Source organism: Podarcis pityusensis, assembly GCF_964106645.2.
Source record: "Podarcis pityusensis genome assembly, chromosome: 16".
Lineage (NCBI taxonomy): Eukaryota > Metazoa > Chordata > Lepidosauria > Squamata > Lacertidae > Podarcis > Podarcis pityusensis.
The window spans coordinates 18,245,818-18,266,707 of record NC_138041.1 but is presented as its reverse complement, the minus strand read 5'-3'; the positions used below and the strand labels follow the sequence as shown (position 1 = coordinate 18,266,707).

The following is a 20,890-nucleotide window of genomic DNA, read 5'->3' as shown; positions in this document are numbered from 1 at the left end:
CAGAGAACAGGGATGGGGAACCAATCGGCCTGCCTGGGGCTGCTGAGACGCTCGGCTCCAGGCAGGATGGTGGTTGCAGTCCACTGTCGGGAGTGCCACAGCTTCCCCATCTCCAACGCAGAGACAGAATCACCGAAACTTTCGATTAGAAGCGGGAAAAAAGTTTTGAAGGATAGCAACGGATGTTTTATTTATTCTTCTGAAGGGAAAAAGCAAAAGCCATGCACTAGGTTATGATTTGGGATCTGCGTATGTGCCTAACAGTGTGCAATTGAAAACTTTGCAGCAGATGTTTAGAAAGCTTTTCAGAGGAGGAATTAGCCCTATGGATGGGGAGATTTGAAAGGGAATATTAAAAAAAGTATGCAAATTAATATCTTTTTAGCAATCCTTTAGAAGCAGGAAGGTGATATATGGGAGGAATTAAAAGGGTGGAGGACATCTGGTCCACCAGGGGGTCTAATTTGGCCGAAGAGGCCAATTCCCCTATACCTCAATTACCTGTCTATCAACTGAGAGCAATGTGATATCAGCTGATGGAGGGGAGGGGAGGGGAGGGTTCAATTCTGCATTGGCTGTGGGTGGCTACAGCGGCAGAGCATATGCCCGCACTGCCCAGGGCAGATGCGCTTCCGAGGAGGGTGGGGCGGGGCGGGTGCCCTCCCAGGCACGGAATAGCCGCTTGGGTGCCGGAGTGAGCCGCCCATGTTGGACATTCGGTGTGCTGCCCGCCCGCCACTCCCAAGCCTCCCCCACCTGTAAAAATGAAGGGGGTGGGTGGGGGGAATGCCGCTGGCAAAGTGCCGCAGCTCCCCCCTTCCCCCGACGGCTCGGGGTAGGCTTGGGAGTTGCAGGCAGGCAGTATGCCAAATGTCACCCCCCCCCCCAGCAAAGACACTATAAGAGTTTCGCTTCTGTCCTTGGCAGTTGCTTAAAACAAATTATAGGTGATTACATCCATGTGGACCAAACTGGCTTTATCCCAGTTTGGTCTCCTTTTGGAAATTAATAATATTAAGTATTAATAAGTATTATTGTTAGTAGTAGTAGTAAGCAGAAACATCCTTAGCATCTTTCAGATGCTTGACTGTGTGGAATGGGCATTTCAAATTGGTTTAGTTAAAATCATGAAATTTGGCCCTAAATTTATGTATAGTCTTGGGGGTGAAATTAAGAATAAGTTTAGACTTTAAACAAATTGATCTCTGGGGTGCAAGGCGAGGCCATCCCTGAGTTTGCTTGTGTTCCTTATGCACAGCAAAGAAGAGCTAACCAAGCTCATGGTTGCGATGCAAACATTTCTAAACTCTGGTGGGAGCAAACTTTGAACATGCAAACTCAGGGGCTGCCACAAAAAAGGCCCTCTCTGGGGACACCACCAAACTTCTGGGGGATGTGGAACTAGCAAGAGGGCCCAACTCATCTGATTTTAACACCAGAGAGGGTCTGTAAGGAAGGAGGTGGTCTTCCAGGTATCTGGGACCTAAGTTATTTAGGGCTTTCAGTGCTAACATGCGCACCTTGAATTGGGCCTAGCAACGAACTGGCAACCAATGCAGCTGTTTTAAAATGGGGCTCTAAAATTGTTGGTTGTAGAAGTTTAGCAACTTTTCCTATTACAGAAATTGTCTCATAAGTTAAAATTAATGAGAGGACGGTGTAAACAGGATTCATTTCTATTTTCTCAGTTTGATTTTACTTTATTGACTAATAGACAAGAGATTGGAAGGTCAGTCTCCACAGCATTGGGTGTAACTGACTGAAATACAGTCTTGGACCAGGGATCTTCAGTTTAAAATATGGGTTTCAAACCTGCAAGGAAAGCGGAGAATGTGGTTCAGCACCTGGTAATATCCCCCCACGATTTGTACCGAATTAATGTACATGTCATACTATGAAATATAGGAGAAATGCCTGTTTCAGCACTGTATTCATCTTGTTGGTGGGCTATTGTGCAAAAAACCATGTTTGCCTATGGTTTGCTGTTTTTCTTTTGTACTTTGGGGTAAGAGAGAAGGCTAACAAAAATTATAGACCAAATCAAAGGAGCACAGGAATCAGGACAGACCAAGCTAATACAGAGTACAGGGATGTGCTGAAATACAGGAAGAGACGGGGGGAGAGGCCCCAGGCAAGAGCAGCATCCTATCGTGCTTCCGTGGGCTTTTAATGCCCTCCTTTATTAGGAGCATTGCAGTGGCGCATGGAAGCCTTCAGTGAGAGGGTAAGTCATGCCTGCTCTGCAGCCGCTCCCCCTGCTAGCAGAGAACCCCAGAAAACTCACATGGTGGTGGTGGTGGTGGCGCCCATCTTCATCCTCATCATCTTCATCATCGTCATTGACAATCACGGTGCGCACCAGCTTCCGCATGGCCACTTCCTGTGGAGGGGAAAAAAAGAAAGGATGTCATGTGAGTTGGGGCACTTTGATCTTTCAACTGGGCTTTATGTCAAAGAGGCCCTGTCAGGCGGACAGAGAGGACAATAACCTGGTCTCGGTACTGGGAAGAGGGGTTTGGGAGCAGTTAAATTGTCACCGTCTCTTAAACCTCTTTTTAAAAATGGGCATGTAACAGTCAACAGAGGAGTCACATCCACACTGGGAACTATAGCTAAGTGACAGCTCCCAGCACCCTTCACAAACTACAGTTCCCATAATTCTTTGGGGGAAGCCACCTGCTCTAGATAGATGGTGTTGAAGTGACCAGAGCAGTATCCTATAATTTAAATTAAGAGGTGGGGCACTCCAGGCCATACTCACCACCCACACTCTGAGAAGAAGAAGAAGAAGAAGAAGAAGAAGAAGAAGAAGAAGAATTTGGATTTGGATTTGATATCCCACTTTATCACTACCCTAAGGAGTCTCAAAGCAGCTAACATTCTCCTTTCCCTTCCTCCCCACAACAAACACTCTGTGAGGTGAGTGGGGCTGAGAGACTTCAGAGAGAAGTGTGACTAGCCCAAGGTCACCCAGCAGCTGCATGTGGAGGAGCAGAGACGTGAACCCGGTTCACCAGATTACGAGTCCACCGCTCTTAACCACTACACCACACTGGCTCTCTTTTGCCTGGCAGGAATGGATCCCTGATAAGGATATGAGGAGGATGGGGGGAGATGTGCATGTGGTTGTTTAACCTAGCCAACTGTACAGAGGAATGTGTCACACCAGTGGCTCCACCCATTTTGTTTGCTCTGCTCACCCCACGAGGAAATGCGTCCTTTGGATGAAAAAGGTTGCCCCCCACCCCAATAAATTCACAGACATAACAGGAGGAAGAGGGGAACGTGAGAGCTGTAAGCAAAGGACAATGTAATGGAGTCCTGGGCTTTGAACAGCAACAGCTCTGGCCTCACTGAGGAATAGCGGCCCCAACCATCCACCACAGGGTGCCTTACCTCTCCAGTAGAGGTGAGAAGAGCGGTGCGCAAGCTGTCTCCAGTTCCCCATGAGCTCTGGTTTTTCCACACCATATCACTAGGAGGGTTGTGGGTCACCCCGGCACCAGAGGCCCAGATCTTAAGTGGGGACAGAGAGGAAGAAGAGAAGTCAACAAGGGAGATGCCAACATACAACAGTGCATATTGGAGGAGGTTCAGGGGGCTGCGCCACATCCACCCATCCTCCTCCTCACGCAGTCGCTGGCCCCGTCCAGGGAATTATGCACTTCTGATTTGCACGAGGCTCGCAGCTACTCACCGTAACCAGCTGGCCTGCCTTCAAGGTGAACTTGGGGGGGAACCTGTAGGAGATGGGGGCCTCGTCTCCATTCTGGCGCTTGATCTGCCAGTTTCCCAGGGACTGGTCCTAAAAAAACACAGAAGAGAGATGGCCATGGTAAGTGTGCACAGAAGCGGCGCCTCTGGATGCGGACTTTTTGGGATATGTACAGACCCCCGGAACGAATTAAGTTCATATCTGGAGGGTCCACTGTATAACTCAGAATAATGTGAACTTAAATAATATATACATCCTCAGATCAAACTTGAAGAGATATATACTGTCACCAGGTTCAAGAGTTCGAATGTAATGAAATTCGAATGAAGACTAGGGTACAGATTCTCTGTGTTAAATCTTGAAGTTGAGAAACTGTACGAGGAGGACTCCGACAACAAGACATTCAGATAAAATCTCTTTCGATACCCTTCTTCAGGTCGGTCCAAACTGAACAGTAATCTGTAAGATCGTATATATCTCTTCAAGATGGATCTGAGACTGTTGTTATATATATTCTTTAAACTCATGTTATTCTGAGTTGCATTGAGATAATTCAGTGTGCAATATACTCCTATTTCTTATAGAGAGTGATGCTTGATGAGGTTCTATTCTCTGTATTCCTTCGTTGTTTGATGCTAGGAAATCTAAACAAAAGTGGCAGCTGATGCCCTTTGGGCTTGGTAGGACAGAAGGCAAGGAGCCCGACAGCAGGTGGCGCCAGAGGCAATGGCAAGCATTGACAAATAATTCTAGCCCTATCGCCACCCTTCCTGAGTTCTACAACAGCAGCACTGAGACTAAGCTGATGGGCATGCTGATGGCGCAAAATGCGCCTGGCACCTGGCGAATTTTGAATGCGGCCGAGGACTGAAAAGCTCATCAAGATCTGCCTTATGGGCAGCTGAACATGCCCCTCTTCCTCCTGACCACCCCAGGATTTCTGCCAAGCAGCAAGGCACTTCCCCTCTCCCGTCCCCACCAAAAGGTAACCCACCTCATTTGACTTGTTCCTCAGGCGGACAAACTTCCCTGACAGGTCTATTTCCTCCACAGCCACGCGGCCGCTGGTCCGGGCATGGTGGGAATAGCTAGTGCGGCTCTCTCCATCCTCCAGCTTCCGCTTCTTGGAAGAGCTTTGCATAGAAGAGTGGGAGATGCGTGTCCTGGTGCCCCCCTTCTGGGAGGTGGGGCTGGGGGAGAGACGCAGCCTGGGGGTGGGGAGAGAAGAGAGAGGAGAGGGCGTCAAGGTGACTTGTCTTCAGATGCATGCAGGAGCTGAAACTAAGAACACAAGAGCCCTGCTGGATCAGCCCAATGGCCCATCTAATCCAGCATCCTGCCTCTTCGTTCTGTTCTTTTCCAAGAGAAGACCCATTTACCAAACTCTCCACTCAACCTACAGCCGGACCCTCCAACAGAGAAAGAACAGGAGGCCACCGTCCGAGGGAGACCACCGTGTTTTGACTCCAGCCCTCCCTGGGTCAACTTTCCCAGCCCTGTACCTACCTCTCCTCCTCTCCCTCCAGGAGCTTGCGGTAGGCATTGATCTCCATATCCAGGGCTAACTTGATGTCCAGCAGCTCCTGGTACTCATCCAGCTGCTGCTGCATGCGGGCCCGCATGTCTGCCATCTCCCGTTCCTTTTCGGACAGGATACGGCGGCTGGTGTCGCGCTCCCGGGCAAGAGCGTCCTCCAGGTCACGCAGCTTCGCTTCCTTGGCAGAGAGCTGGGAAGGAGGGATAAGAGGAGCTGGTAGGTGGAGCAGGCCAACGGCACAAGGGGCATGGAGAAATTCACTAGATCCTCACAGGGTGGTGGTGCTCATTCTTACTCTACAGGGTTGGAAATCAGAAAGGGCTTCGCTCAAAACCCCTTAAGAGTTAAGTGGGGAGCGTTTCAGTGCAATGTAGCCGTTACTCAGCTGGAGGAATAAGCCTCAATTTAGAGCACCCTGGGCAAAGACATTCAGCAGTCCCAGTGTCATCCAGGGAGCCAACAGCACTCAAAACAGAGCACAGCACTGGCCGCCTGTCCCTGTGACCCTTCCCGATCCCTCACCTGCTTCTGCAGCTGGCTCAGCTGCGCCGACAGGCTGTCGATGCGGATGCGAGTCTGCTGCAACTCTTCATGGGCTGCCCCCGCCATGCTGCTGTTCCGCTCGGCTGACTGCTTGGCGTTATCCAGCTGAAAAGGAAGATCGGCTGCGATGAGGCACAGAAGAAACTGGGCGCTCCAGAAAGGAGGACAGAAAGGAACTTTCTGGGACATGGGCTGCCTTTGTCTAAAGCAGCCTTCACCAACCTTCTGGATGCTTTGAACCACAACTCCCAACATCCCCCAGCCAGCATGGCCATCTTGGACTACAGCTCCCATCAGCCCCCAGCCAGCACTGGACATTAGTTTGCAGTGAGTTGGGAACACAGTTTAATATCTTTAACCTGCACCGCAAGTGGAGGTGGTTTCTGGGGTTTTTTACTTCTGGAAATCCAAACCAGCCACTGACGAAAAATGGCTATCTGGGAGCGGTGATGGTATTTCAATGCAGTGTTTCAAAACAATATTTAACAGCCCTGATTGTTGTACAAGAGAGAGAGGGAAATAGTGACTATGATAGTGTATTAGATATGGCCCAATGTGCATAGACCACAATGCAGGGTTGTTGCAAACCACTCTTCTCTCAAGTTCAGTGCCGCATCCAACACACGCGACTATCCGTAGACTACACTACAGGGCTGCTGCAATCCACTCCCTCACACCCAGCCTGCAAAATGGGGAGAACCACCCAGGACCATTGGAAGAGTAGTCCTTTGAATGCAGGCAACAGCCGGCTGACGTGTGACCATGCACGTGTGCACTGCTGCAACCAGGAAGGTGGCAGAAGCAGAGCAGGGCAGAGCAAGCAGACACACACAGTGTGTAATGTAGCCCCTGCACAAAAGTGGTCATTGCCTGTACTTCAAATACTTGAACTCCTCACATTTCCTACACCAAACAGGACCTAAATGAGAAATAGTGCTAACTCCTGGACTTTAATTCTAGCTTTTCAGTTGGGGCTGGTTGGGTGGAGAGATAATAGGTGCAAAAGGGAAAGCAGGGCTGGCCTAGGATGTTTTGCCACTTGAGGCAAGACAGACAATGCTGTCATGGTGCCTTCTTCTTCTCCTCCCCCTCTCCTGCAGCCTGCCCCCAGGAGGCTGGAGAGGAGCAGGCGGGTGGAGGTGGAGGCCCAATCTGCCACCTGAGGCGACTGCCTCACAGGTGTGCCAGCCCTGAATAGCTCCACAGTCTCTTAGGAGCAGGCTGCCACTGCAGCACAAACCAGAGGAAATAAATAAATAGGTTGGCACCAAAAGTAGTGTAAAAAGACTCCATCTCTCTGGCCAAAGATAAGGAGTTTAAGGCCAGGGTGGTACCTTGGAGCCGTAAGTCTTCTCCAGCTCTTCCTTGTACAGCCTGACTTGCATTTCGTGCTGGGCCCTCAGATCATGCAGGGCATCAGCCAGCTTGCTTTCGAACTCCCGCTGGCGCCCGTTGTCGATCTCCACCAGGCGGGTCTCGTGGCGGCGTTTGCTCTCGCGAAGCTCCTGCAGGAGAAGCCGGAAAGAAGAGTCATGGGGGACGAAGGCTATTAATGGCTGGGAGCCAGGGGCAGGGGTGGGGTTCTTGTGCTCGGGTGCTGCTTCTGGGTTTCCCCAAACAACCTTCAGCCTTACACTGCAGGGACAGGAATTGTGGGCAAGCCCGGGGGGTTGGTGAGGGTATGTGCGGCTGTGCTGTTTTTTGCAGGCTGCCCCACTCACCTCGCTGTAGATGTTCTTCTGGAATTCGAGCTCCTCCCTCAGGGTCTGCAGTCTGTTCTCCGCATCCACCCGTCGCAGCATCTCATCCTGAAGTTGCTTCTTGGCCTCAGCCAAAGCAGCTTCCAGCTGTGGGTGGATTGGCAGGGAGACGGGGTGGTATAAAAAAAAGAGAGAATGGGAGAAGTATGTCAATGGGATGAAACGTGGCGGCCTTTATATATGTCCACCCGAGCATTTGAATCCATGGAACTGGCCCTGTTACAGATGCCACATAATACTCATTCCACATTTGTAAGAAATCAATCTTTTAGTGTAGGAGGGCTGTGGAATTCTCTGCCTGTTGGCATTGGCAGACGCCTTCACTGTACTCTTTTTCAATGCCTGCTAAAATTGTTTTTGTTCCGGTAAGCCTGTCCAGATTTGTAGTACATTGACCTGTGTTTCAATCTGGTTTTTAGTTCCTCTTTGACTTTATTCTAATGTTTTAAAAAGCTGTTTTTTAAAGCAACTTTATTGTTTCATTCTTTTTGCAAACCACGTTGAGGTTTTCCCTTACAGTCAAGCGGTATATGAATTTTGTGAAATGAATAAATTATACTGGGGGCAGATTGAAGCTGGGCCAGGGACTGCCATATTCCCCAAGCACTGTCTCTCAGATGGGCTGGGAAATCTCTGGGAGCGCCCAGGTGCATTTCCACTTTGCCGGGATTCCAAAAACCAGCCCAAGAATAGGGGCCAGCCCCGGCTTGGCACTCTCATGGGTCACAGGTGAAGCTTCCCTCTGCAAAGCCAGGCCGTCTATCTGAAGTAGCACCGACAGCCAGAAGGTCTACCTCACATGCTTTCACCTGGAAGCATGAATCTGCTTTAAAATCTAAGTGGTATTGTTGGGTTTAAAGGACTGTCTTGCCCAGATGGCAGGTTGTGCTGCCATCTGCTGGCTGTTTTAAATCTTCATGGGATAGATTTCCTAACCTCAAGTGCTTCCCACTTCCCCCCACCCCCACCAAAAAGGGTTCCGGTACAATTATGGACTAGGGTTGATGAAGGCAGGGGTTTATCAATTCACTATGGGGTGGGGAGAGGGAGGGGGAGCCAGCTTCCTCCTCGCTCTCCCATAACTGAAGAACTGAAAGTCACCCAATGGAACGGGCTGGCAGACCAAAGAAAGCACAACGCAATGGGCCAGGTGAGATTGCTTTCTTTTTATAAGGTAGTTAGGATGAACTCATGGAAGAGCAGGGGATCTATCTGCAGCGGTTAAGCATGAAAGCCAAGTGGAACCTCCAAGACCCAAGGCAGTCTACCCTGATTGTCAGGCACTGAAGTCAATTAACAGGCAACCAACAGTCACCCTCCAGGCCCTATGTGGGTGCGCTAAAAGGCAAACTGGCTGGCAGCTGCTGGAACAGAAAGCTGGCCCAGACAGCATTTTGGTCTGAGCCAGCAGAGGTCTTCCACATTCTTAAAGATTACACCATCTAGGGCAGGCATGGCCAAACTTGGCCCCTCCAGCTGTTTTGGGACTACAACTCCCATCATCCCTAGCTAACAGGACCAGTGGTCAGGGATGATGCGAATTATAGTCCCAAAACAGATGGAGGGCCAAGTTTGGCCATGCCTGATCTAGGGTCAACTTCACAAGTCCACACACCACCAGTGGCGAAATTAAAGTCCGTTGCAGAAAAATGTAAGATAAGAGGGAAGGAGACTGCTAAGTTGGTGGTCCTCACCTTGGCCAGTTGCCCCCGCAGATCACGGAGCTCATTCTCCAAGTTGCGCTTCTCTCCCAAGGCAGTGGTGAGTGCTGCTTCCTTGGAGTTCAGCAAGGCCTCGACGTCCTTCAGGCGGGCTTGAGCGGTCAGCAGCTCCCCTTCCTTCTTGGTGTTCCTAAAACAAGGAAAAGAAGAAGGCACAGCTGTTAATCCAGACTGGAGAGAGGCTTATCTTCTTCACGGACCAAGGTACAAAAAACCCAATCCCTGACAATTTGTTATTATAAAAATGGCAAATGACAAAATCATTATGGAAGTAATAAAATGGTTTGTCTGTTTTCTTTGTAAGTCAGTCTGCAATGAGTACGATTTCATAATATAATGCGTCAGTAAGCAGAAAATGCAATGCAAAGTTCTTAAGCGCCAAGATCGACAAGACACACTGAGCTTTGCTGGATTGGGACACAGAGCCATCTAGTCAAGCATCCTGTTTCTTTTTTTTTTTTTTTTTTAAAGCAATTTATTAAATTTTACAGTAAAAATAAACATAATAAACAATGTAACATTCATCTTAACATATTTTCACATTTTCTTTGGACTTCCTCACATCTCCCGCTCCCACTTTCCTCGTTATAACATTTTGTCAGCAATTTATCATCTTATTTAAATTCTTATATCCCTTCTAAATTTCATAATCTTATAATTCTCAGAAGGAGCTAAATTTCACAGTCTTACTTATTTTCTTAAAAAACTTCTATAAGCATCCTGTTTCAAACAGCAGCTTGTCAGATGCTCTTAAGCAGACATAGGCAAACTCAGCCCTCCAGGTATTTTGAGACTACAATTCCCATCATCCCTGACCGCTGATCCTGTTAGCTAGGGATGGTGGGATTTGTAGTCCCAAAACATCTGGAGGGCCAAGTTTGCCTATGCCTGCCCTTAAGGAAGACCTCTAACAAAGGTATGGAGCCAGCAGCCTGTCCCTGCTGTTCACCCTTAGCAACAGGTATCCACATCTAGACTGCCTCTGGACTTGGAGGTTCTATAAGAAACAACAATCAATAACACTGTCTCCTGCCTCTGTGAAGTTGCCTAGTCCCTCTTTGAAGGTGCTCTGAGCCAGCAGCCATCACATTTCCAGAAAGTTCCGTTTTCTGCACCTGAACCTCAGTTTCATTAAAACAACCAATTATGAGAAGTCCTTTCTATCTACTTTTGCCACAACAAGCCTAGTTTTATAAACTCTCCTCATGTCTCCACTTAGCCTTCCCCCGCCCCCAGGAAGGGAGGAAAAGGAGACATGCGATGTGGCACAGACAAGCGTTCTGCAACCAGGTGCCCGTCAGGTGTCCAGGTTACAACTTTTGCAGTCCAAAACATTGTGAAGGCTGTTGTAGGCTACTGTGACCCTATCCTCTTGCAAGTGTGTTTAGAAATATGTATAACACCGTTTTAGATTAATCCACTAAAGCTTTTGTTGCTTTATCTACCAAGGTCAATTTTAGAAGTCGAAGGCACAGGTTAGTTTTCCATGACTACTTTGGTTCTGGTGTGTTACTGTCACAGATAAAGGGGAGAAAAATATGAAAAACTAAAGGAGGACTTCCCTTCTAACACAGAGGTGTAGCCCCTTACATATTAGATGTCACATTTTCTTAACTGCCTTTAAAAAGAGATTAATGTGTGTATTTAGAAGTTTTGGCAATACAGTGGTACCTTGGTTCTCAGACACCTTGGTACTCAAAAAGCCTGGAACCCAAACACTGCAAACCCGGAAGTAAGTGTTCCAGTTTGAGAACTTTTTTCAGAAGCCAAACGTGCTCCGTTTTGAGTGTTACGCTTCTGATTTGAGTGTTACGCTGAGGTCTGTGTTTTTGCTATTTATTTTGCTTTTTTGTTTTTGTGGCTCTTATTGTTTTGTTTTTGTGACTGTGGAACCCAGTTCAGCTACTGATTGATTGATTGATTGATTGATTGTGTGACTGCAGTACATTGCTTACTGCTTTCATTTTATGGATCAACGGTCTTGTTAGATAGTAAAATTCATGTCAAATCACTGTTTTAGGGGTTGTTTTTAAAAGACTGGAACGGATTAATCCATTTTGCATTACTTTCTATGGGAAAGCGTGCTTTGGTTTTGGAACGGACTTCCAGAACGGATTAAGTTTGAGAACCAAGGTACCACTGTATGCAAATTTAATCAATCAAGGGGTGTATTAGCAGATAATCTGGTTGGCTGACAGCCCTTAAACACTTTGATGGAGCTTTTCATGTTCCTCAGTTCTAAACAGGGAGATTTTGGGTCTCTCTGACTGGTTGGGAGCTCACCACAACCTGAGCATCTTTGGGAAAGCGGTGCAGGAAAGTTTTTACAGCAACCTGTTGCAGGTGGCATAAGAGGAAGAGATGGGTGATGCTAAACTGCAAATCTCCCTAGTTGACCTTGTGGACTAATCAACATCTGTCAGCCTGGCTTACCTCTCACGGTTGTTGTGAGGGTAACTGGGGGTGTTGAAACATTTAAGCTTGTTTTAGTTCCTTGAAGGAAGAGAAAATGTAATATGAGAAGGTGTGAAGGGAGATTATAACTCTAATTAAAAAGGCCAGCAAATAATTTCACAGGAACCATTACATACCAGATAAAGAAAACTCCTACTCCAAGAAGAGGGGAAACTGGGCCTCAAGATCTTTTTATTTGGGTTATAGATATATATTTTAAAAGGAGGGAGACGGAGAAAGCTATAAATAAGGCTGAGGCAAGAGAAAATCCAAACGTTGGTCGTCAGCTCAGATCCAAGTTTCCATTACTCGCTTACATTCCATTATATTTTGCTTTATTTTCTTTCTTTCCCCTCCCCTGCCAAGGAAGACAGAAGACCAAGAGAGAGAAACACAGCTGCTTAAAAAAGCATCACCCACCAAACAGATGACGGCTGGGGGGAGGCGTACTAAAGAAAAGTCAGAGCTGCAGACAGAACCATCCTGCCTGGCTGGAATGTTATGAACAAGGGAGTCCCTCTTAGCCGATCAAATTCCACAACTGAGCTCATCTCCAACGTTTGGTTGACAGGGCAGCAGGCTATGGGGATTCACAAGTCACTCAGAGCATGTGCAGAGTGCTTATTATTACTAAACAAATTAGTTGCTTTTTTAAAAACCAAGGTAGCCCAACCCTACTTGCAACAACAAATAAACACCATGCATTAAGACCAGCATGAAACAGAGCACAGAAAAATCTAACAAACATTTCTGATTTTAAAAGGCAGGATTAAGATGGTTTGAGTATATAACACCTTTGATCATCCACCTCTGTGATCACCCTCCTACGCCCTTGTTTGTATGCCGCCTCCATGAGTGGTCTGGAGGGTGGCAGCACGAGAACAGGCCTTTTCTGTGGTGGCTCCCCATTTGTGGAATGCTCTCCCCCCCAGGAAGGTTCACCTTGAACCTTTGTTATATCCCATTAGGCTCCAGGCAAAAAGATTCCAGGCCTTTGGCTAATTAATCAATCAATCTATGACCTTTTACACTTGGGGTGTGTATGATATTGTTATTGTTTTGTTTGTTACTACGGTGTGGTTTTTTTGTGTTTTTAATATTATAAACAGCCCTGTGATCCTCGAATGAAGGGCGGCATATAAATCTTTTAAAAATACATAAATAAAATTGAAATGGGAAGATTTGCTCACCCCTCACCAGTGACTGGTTACCCTTACCATTTGGGAACAGGATACCTGAGGGATTTGAGGGTACACAGGATGGGCTCTCCAAGCTATGGAGCCTCTAGTCTAGCTAAAAGCAGAAATGCAGAGCTGGTGAAGTTTGTTCATGGGCAGGTGAGTCAGTTTCACCCAGCCCTGTTTACTGCAACAACAAAGAGCGGATTCCCCAGGGGCCTTTCCCAATCGTGAGGAAATGCTGAGCCAGAAACCCCACCTGTGTGCGCTCTTTCCACTGAGCCACAGTCAAAGATCTGTAAAATTTTCCTCCCTTCAAACTAGACTGCTTGTCTGATCTGGGGAGGGGAGACACCCAACCTGAAATCTTGCTTGTCAACAGAAAACAGGGTAACAGGAGCATGTATTTGTATCCACACAAATAATAGCAAGAACACAATTCTATGCAGGACATAATGAAATACAAGCATAGTTCAGAGAAGCTATTTCTGGAAGTCCAGATCCCTGTACACTTTTGTCTGGGCAGACCAACTTCTCTCATGGATTGCCTTCCAGGGAAACCAGCTTTCTGAATTTTCCAGCAGAAGCCGGCTCCGAACAGCACTGTTTAGCTGGAAACAGCACAAACCCACCTCTACTGAAGAGTTTTTCAATGCCTAAAAAACTGACTCTCCTTTTTTTAAGAAGGGGAGAATGAGTGTACATTAAAATAATACAATGCAGCACCTTTTAAGAGTGTAAAACTGGATATTTCTTTAAAGCATGGTGGCAGGAGACGAGAAGACAGAATACCCCAACAACATTTGTTTTCGCTGGGTGACGTATCCTGTCACATGTCAGAAAACGTAGAGGGAGGCCAGGCTGGATTTGTCGGGAGCCAAGGGAAATCCCAGAGACACGGTGGCTCCCGATTTGAATGCAAGTTCATACAGGTGCCAATTATTTTACAATTGCTTTTATAGACAGTCTGTGGTCTGTTGTATTATGTGATTTCTTAGTACGGCCTTGAAGCTCAACTTTATGAGCAAAAGTTCAAGACAACAGCATTACTAGCAAGAAAAGTGAAATTAAAGAAGTTAAATAAAATAACTTCGCTCTCAACAGTTCACTTTCCTCTGTTTATTTTCTTCCTCTTAGTCATAAGTAACATTCCAGGTCAGCATTTAGGACAAATATGGCATGAACAGCAGTTCTAGAGGAATGCTCCCCTCCAACATTCAAGCTTGGCTTTAAAAAAAAAAAAGACAAAGAAATGACAAACCAGGTTGCAAAAGGCCACCAGGCACTGCTTATCAGCAGAGGAAATCGAGACTTTTTGCACAGAGAAGATTCCACTGAGCATGGCAAACTCTGTTTTTGTAGCACATAGGTATTTTGCCTGGCCAGAGAACCTTAAGCTCCATTTTGCAAAAAGGCAAGAGGCATTCCTAATCCTCATGATTAGGATTATCTCCTAAATCGGCATCGAAACTACACTGCTTGCCTATCAAGAGGTGTGTTCTCTGAAATGGGGACCCCCCTGCAGTCATCCCGGTTCTATTTCTTCAAAGGCATTTCCAGCACAAGGCAAAAATCAGCCATTTTCCTTTTGTGTGGCTACACCAGAACAGGTGGATTCCCCTCCAGACCTGAAAAGGGAAACAGCATCTCCCCAGCTTAGCCACAGAGATTGAAATCATTCGTTTCCTGATTATGAGGCAAATTGTAAAGGCGGGGAGGCGGGCGGAGAAACTACTAGTTTCTATTTTAGGTTCTTCTTGAGTTGGGGAGATTTCCCTCCTGGCTAAGTTTATAAAGCTGGCACCAAACTGACCATCCAAGCTTAATCTCAAACAATCAGTGAGTTTCCTTCCCGTCACTCAGTAGACCTGCTGCCAAAAACCAATTGACCGGTTAGCACAGAAATGTCTTTGAGGCTCAGCATCCTAGCAAAGCTCTTGGCAGAAAGCTCTCATCCACCTCGCCCTTTGCTTCATTCTAGCTGCACCTCCTTTACTGCCACACAGAGGAAGGATCAGCAACCGTACAGCCATTGGGCCAGATCAGGCCCACCGATGGTGCCATCAGGAGGTGGGGGGCAGAAGGAACAACGGGTGTGAAGATGGGGGACTCACTGGCAGGCAACTGGGGGCTAGAGAGGCACTCTGGCTAACTCCGCCATCTCTCTTCCCAAAGTAGCCCTCCAACTAGGCAATCATTTGGACTCATGCCCTTCAACATCTATCCTTGAGCCCCCCCCCGACAACCCCCAGTAAAGCCCCTTCCAGTAGAATCAGCTGAAATCAAGCTCCCTTTGATTTCTCCTCTCCTAAATATCCTCAACAGCCATTCCAATTGTTCAACTATGTAACCGTGTAATAACCATTAAAGTGGTACCTCGGTTTACATACGCTTCAGGTTACATATGCTTCAGGTTACAGACTCCGCTAACCCAGAAATAGTGCTTCAGGTTAAGAACTTTGCTTCAGGGTGAGAACAGAAATCGTGCTCCAGCGGCGCGGCGGCAGCAGGAGGCCCCATTTAGCTAAAGTAGTGCTTCAGGTTAAGAAAAGTTTCAGGTTAAGTACGGACCTCCAGAACGAATTAAGTAGTTAACCTGAGGTACCACTGTACCTGAATTTGCTTTCCTCCCCTCCAAACTCTTTTTCCTTTTGTGTTGTTCAGATCTATTAGATTGTTCATGCGTGGCAGAAACTGTCTTGGTTTTTAACGTTTGTCCAGTGCTTAGAATTTTTTTGATGCTTTATGAATGATGGTTGTTGTTGTTGTTGTTGTTGTTGTAGTTGTTTCTGTCCCAGAAAGTCAGATGTTACACAGGAGGGACAATCTGGCACCAGGTTCTGCTAACAGAATTTTTGCTGCAGGGGGACCACAGTGCCTTCTGGCGCAAGTTGCTCCATGAGCAAACACTTTTTTTGGCATGGCAGAGATATGACGGAGGGGGTGGGGGTGGGATGCGTGGATTGGAACAAAACACTTGCCAGGAACAAGCACATAAAATTGAATCAAAAGGGAAGGAGAGCTGGCAGAGTTTGGGCTTTTGACATCCCTGGTGGTGTCTCTGGAAAAGAATCCCATCCAAAGCAGGAAAGGGACAGGGCACGGGAGATCCTGTTGTTTCTGTAGAGAAGCGGCTGCGACCCAGGCCCATCCGAGTGGCTCTGACTCACCCATTCTTTTTCGGTACCAAGGGCAACACTGCCAAGCCACCAGGGATGTGCCACGTGGGACAGAAACGTGAGCAAGCGCCACCAGCTTTCTGTCGGAGCCAGCTGGACAGGATTCAGGATTGAGGGCGTGGCCCTATAGAAGGCGAGAAAAGATGTTTGCTGCCACTGGTACAACAAGGGCCACACCCAAAAGGCCCCAGAAAAAAGTCAAGAGGGGATTTGCGGCTCTCGCCTTCCAGATTTCCAATTGCATGTGGAGCCACTGAACCCTCAGAAAGGGAAGCAAAAATAAAATAAAAAATTCCTGCTGTTTTCTTTGAAGATTAAGGAGTTGGGGGTGGAGAATTAGGTGAAAGTTTAAAGGGGGGGGGGCTAAATTCAAAGATTTGATGTGCAACAAGCAAGCCCTCACAAATACAAGAAGCACGGATCTATTCATAGATAGAAGCTTCATCTTCAGCTGATCAAAAGCACAAAGAGGGGTATTGCACCCAAAGGTCACAGCAGGAAACAAACCCAAATTTAAATGGGTTTTTGAAGTGCCAAAACGAGAGCAACTTTTACAGTGGTACCTCTGGTTACGTACGTAATTCGTTCTGGAGGTCCGTTCTTAACCTGAAACTGTTCTTAACCTGAAGCACCGCTTTAGCTAATGGGGCCTCCTGCTGCCGCCGCACCACCAGAGCACAATTTCTGTTCTCATCCTGAAGCAAAGTTCTTAACCTGAAGCACTATTTCTGGGTTAGTGGAGTCTGTAACCTGAAGCGTATGTAACCCAAGGTACCACTGTAAAAGTTTCACAAGTCTCTTTAGGAAGAGTTTTAGCCTCCGATGCCTCCACCTGTGCTGAGACAGAACACTGCCTGTATTTTGACAACTTGCCACGGTTTGCTTTCAAGCCAGAAAAGGGAATAAGGGAGGTCTGCAGACTAGTGACGTGTTTTAGTCACATGGCATTTTCATGAACAGCAGACACAGAACTTGGTGGATACACTAAACTAGATTAAACTGTTGTCCTGCAACACAAGCCAATATACTCATGCAAGTAACTAAGCTCCTTTGTCTGTTCCTTTCTAATCTTTAAAGGGTGCCCCTCCTCACATTTGCAAAACAGTCTCAATTTTAATGAGGACTAGAAGCTTCCCCGCCCCGCCAAAAATAAATAAAGAATACTAGATTCTTGTACGAATCCTGCGGATCACACTGAATCCATTTGTAGGGCGAGAGGAGATGCCTGAAGCGCCAGGGTTAAAAATAATAATTCCCTGCTCTTTTGCTGAAAACTAGGCGGCGTGTAAATATATATATACAGTAAAACACCGTCTGCATATAATCTTTAGTGTTACTGTAACAAAATGCGCAAGCAATCCGTGCAGCTGCGGCCTGCTTCAATTTATCAAACGCAGGAAACGCGATATTAAATAGTACATTGAGGGAGGGAAAGGAACAATAAGCGAAGTCTTGCCTGGAATCGTCTCCCCGCCTCCCACTACCCGGCCAACGCCTCTGTTCCGGCCCCACCCGGCGGGGCTGAGTCATCCCCGCCGCTCCGTCCGCAAATGGAAGTCGGGCCGGCCTGGCCCTGGCAACGCCGCAGATGGCGCGAGCGGGGACGGGAGGGGAAACGGGACTCGAGGCGCTCTCCGGCCCCCGCGCAATGACGCCTCGGGAAGAAATGACTCAAAGGGACGGACGGCCTTTTGCGCGCGCCAACCATGGCCATTTAGCAGACATTGGGAGGCCGCGAGCCGTCTGAGCGAAATGCCAGTTTTGAGTTTTCCTTCCTTTCTTTTACGCACACAAGAAAACGAGGCCGAGTGATCTCTCTCTGCTTTTTGTGTGTGTGTGAGAGAGAAAGTTGAGCAGCTTTGCGTCGCAGGAAACCTCGGGGCCAGCACGAAAAACGCAACTGCTGGGAGGCAGGCGAGGGACATTCCTTTCGGCTGAGTAAACCAGCCAGCCAGCCCAAACGCCAACGCCGAAGCAGGCCCGCAGGCCTCCCTGGCTCCACGGCGCAAAGAGGCACCGCGAAGCGGAGCTCGCCGCTGCGCACACTCCCTCGAGGCGCCGGGCGGTCGCGCCTTTTCCGGTTCGAAAGAAGCCCCAAACCCGCGCGGCCGCAGCGACAAGCCTCCGAAACCGCAGTTGGATGCGAGAGGCCCCGGCCGCCGCCGCCCACAGCGCGCGCGCCTCTGTAAAGTCGTCTCCTGGGTGCAGGGATGGGGGGAACCTGTTGCATTGCAACTCCCGCCATCCCCGACCGTGGGTCATGCTGCTCCAGGGGCTGGTGGGAACTGGGAACCCCACAACGTCCGGAGGGCTGCCCCACACTTGCAGGAAGGCAGCCTCATCCAAGTCTGGTTCTACGCAAAAGTTGGGGACTTTCGGCGAGTTTAATGTAGCGAACCATGTATGGCACAGCCTCTTTGACACTTGAGACCCAGAGCCAGGTGGCTTTTGATCCATGAAGCTCAAAAGGGATAAGTAGAGAGGGCGAGCTCCCGTGTAACAAACAACCCACCAAATTGCTTGCTTATTTAGAAAATGATGACATGAAAAATCCCTCACAAGGTGGCCTTGGGGCAGGTACTCCTTTACAGCCAAACCTACCCCCCATAGGGTTGTTGTGGCAAAAGGATCTCGCGCCAGGGATCAAGTAAGTTTGGGAGCGGGTGCATATTGCCCATAGGAAGTGGGGAAAGCCCCCTACAGACATGCCCTCGGGAAAGCCAACTCAGATGCAACTCAGGATCCCCGCTCCCCATCTGTTGCAATGAGTGCAGGCTTCTTGAGGTTGAAGCCAGGGAGGGCCAGTTCTGCTACTGTGCAGAGCCCTTGCACAATTCCAGCTTCGTTTCTAGCCGATCTGGGTCAGACGCCATCTCGGGACATGCCACCCCCCTCAGTCTTCCAAGATGCCGTGAGATCAATGGGGTTCTCTGTTCACCAGTGGGATGGATGGCTTCAAAGGAAGCAAATGAAAATCAGCAGACTGGAGTGTGTGTGTACCACTTGGTGAGAGACGAAGGCCTTGGGCTCTGGCCCCGCCTTGCCTCCACACACTCAAACTCTTCCCTTGCTAGCAAAGGAGCCGGTAATTTCCCAACGCCCTTGCCAAAACAGGGAGGAAACAGCAGCTGCCCCTGCTTGCCAACCTGCCCACAATTCACATGGCTCACAGCCTGTGTACACATGCTCCGTCCCTCCCATTGCCAACCCTGCCACTTTCAGAACTTTCCCAGCGGAATCCAGGATACCCTGGATTCGCAAGAGAGCCTCCACACAACCTCGGGGTGCCAGCTCAGGTTTTGCAAAAGCCTTGCATCCAAAATGGCCCCTGCAAGCTGGAGAGGTTCAGCATATTCTTCAGAGCCAGTATCAAGTTGTAGGCCTGGAATAATTCCTGCCTAGAAGTCAACAAAAGGCTCTCTGGCTGAGGAGGGTGACGCAGGCTTTGCTCACCTGGTGCCCTCCAGGTGTTTTGGACAGTAATTTCCATGAGTCCCAGGCGAGCACAGTTGTCTTGAGCTGCAACTCCCATCATACATATGCACTCGCTGGGGCTGATGGGAGTCCTAGCCCTAAACAGCCAGAGGGGGTCTAGGTCGGCACAGTGCAAAGACCCGGGAGCAGGCACTCAGCGTCACTCACGTCCAAGCAACCCAACAAAGAGGCTTTTTAAAAGGTTGGCTCCAAGTCACTAACACGGGTATATGGGAGCAATCAAGGCAGTAGGTTGCTGTCAACTTACGCATACATGCTGCCAGCCTCACAAAATGTTCCTTAACTGAACCATTAAAGTACAATATCAGACACTCATTGCAGAAACCAACACCAAGCCACTTCCCTTGGCTACCAAACCCTGTCGCCTCAAGTCACATTTTTACACTCCACATCTCTTACCAGCGGTGCCACTGACACTCCTCATAATGTAAATGCCACCTTGCTAGAACAATGCAAAGTCCCACCTCTCCCAGCATCCTGAAGCCAGATTCCTTCTGGGGCGCTCTCAAGCATGGCACGGCAGCAACAGCTACCCCACTTCTGCACCCTCGGCAACCAGGTAATCGAGAGGCAGACTGCCTTTCAACAAAGATTCAAGGCTCTTGCAGATAATAGCTATTGGTAATTTTTACTGCATTAGTAAATTGATAGACCTACACATGGATTTTTCCACTCCCTAGCCAAAATAAAATAAATCTCACTTTCTGCAAACACACACACTCACCTCAGCAACCTGAATATTCAAAACAAAGCCGAAACAAAGTAAAATAAATATTGAACTTTATGGGCAGAATATTTGATTGCTAATATTTGCATGGGCACCATAGCTCACAAGCAGAGCCATACACTTTGCATGCAGCTGTGGCACCTGCAAAGTTTGCATATGGCAGAGCTGGGGTGCCCCTTCTGTCTGAACGACAGAGTAGACCAGCCTCATTCAGCCTGGTGCCATCCAGATGTTCTCTAGACTACTAAGCCAGGCCAGCTGTCGGGGCCTGGAGTCCAATGCTGGCGAGGGCTGATGAGAGTTGCAGTCCAGAACAACAGGGCACCAGGTTGAGAGAGGCTGGAGGTGAGAATACTGTGTTAGATGAACCAATGCTACAATTTAAGCCTAGTACAGGCTCATGTGCTATTGGAGAAGAGCCACAGAGGGCACGCTTTGCATGCAGAAAATTCCAGGTTACCAGTTCCTGCTGGCATCTCCAACTGCCTGACTCAGTAAGGTGTAGTACACACCAGCCTGTAATATGAACCCTCCTTTCCACTCCTCCGCTCAATGGCACAGTTCAAAGGGTCCCGAAAGCT

The 20,890-nt window shown here is 48.3% G+C and overlaps 1 protein-coding gene across 2 annotated transcripts in view; it reads right to left on the bottom strand.

Moving 5' to 3' along the window:
* Window positions 1-20,890, bottom strand: part of LMNA (lamin A/C) — a 47,370-nt gene that overhangs the window by 5,464 nt on the left and 21,016 nt on the right. The window contains exons 2-11 of one of the 2 annotated variants that reach the window (XM_080984255.1): window positions 9,250-9,406; window positions 7,517-7,642; window positions 7,130-7,300; window positions 5,775-5,900; window positions 5,222-5,442; window positions 4,710-4,923; window positions 3,698-3,805; window positions 3,397-3,516; window positions 2,285-2,380; window positions 164-1,812 (exon numbers count right to left, since the gene is read on the bottom strand). In XM_080984255.1, the coding sequence (XP_080840381.1) occupies window positions 1,807-1,812; window positions 2,285-2,380; window positions 3,397-3,516; window positions 3,698-3,805; window positions 4,710-4,923; window positions 5,222-5,442; window positions 5,775-5,900; window positions 7,130-7,300; window positions 7,517-7,642; window positions 9,250-9,406 (1,345 nt within the window). In that variant the 3' untranslated portion in view covers window positions 164-1,806. Of the gene's footprint in view, window positions 1-163; window positions 1,813-2,284; window positions 2,381-3,396; window positions 3,517-3,697; window positions 3,806-4,709; window positions 4,924-5,221; window positions 5,443-5,774; window positions 5,901-7,129; window positions 7,301-7,516; window positions 7,643-9,249; window positions 9,407-20,890 lie in introns of those variants that run through there. The other variant, XM_080984256.1, reaches the window with a different exon arrangement.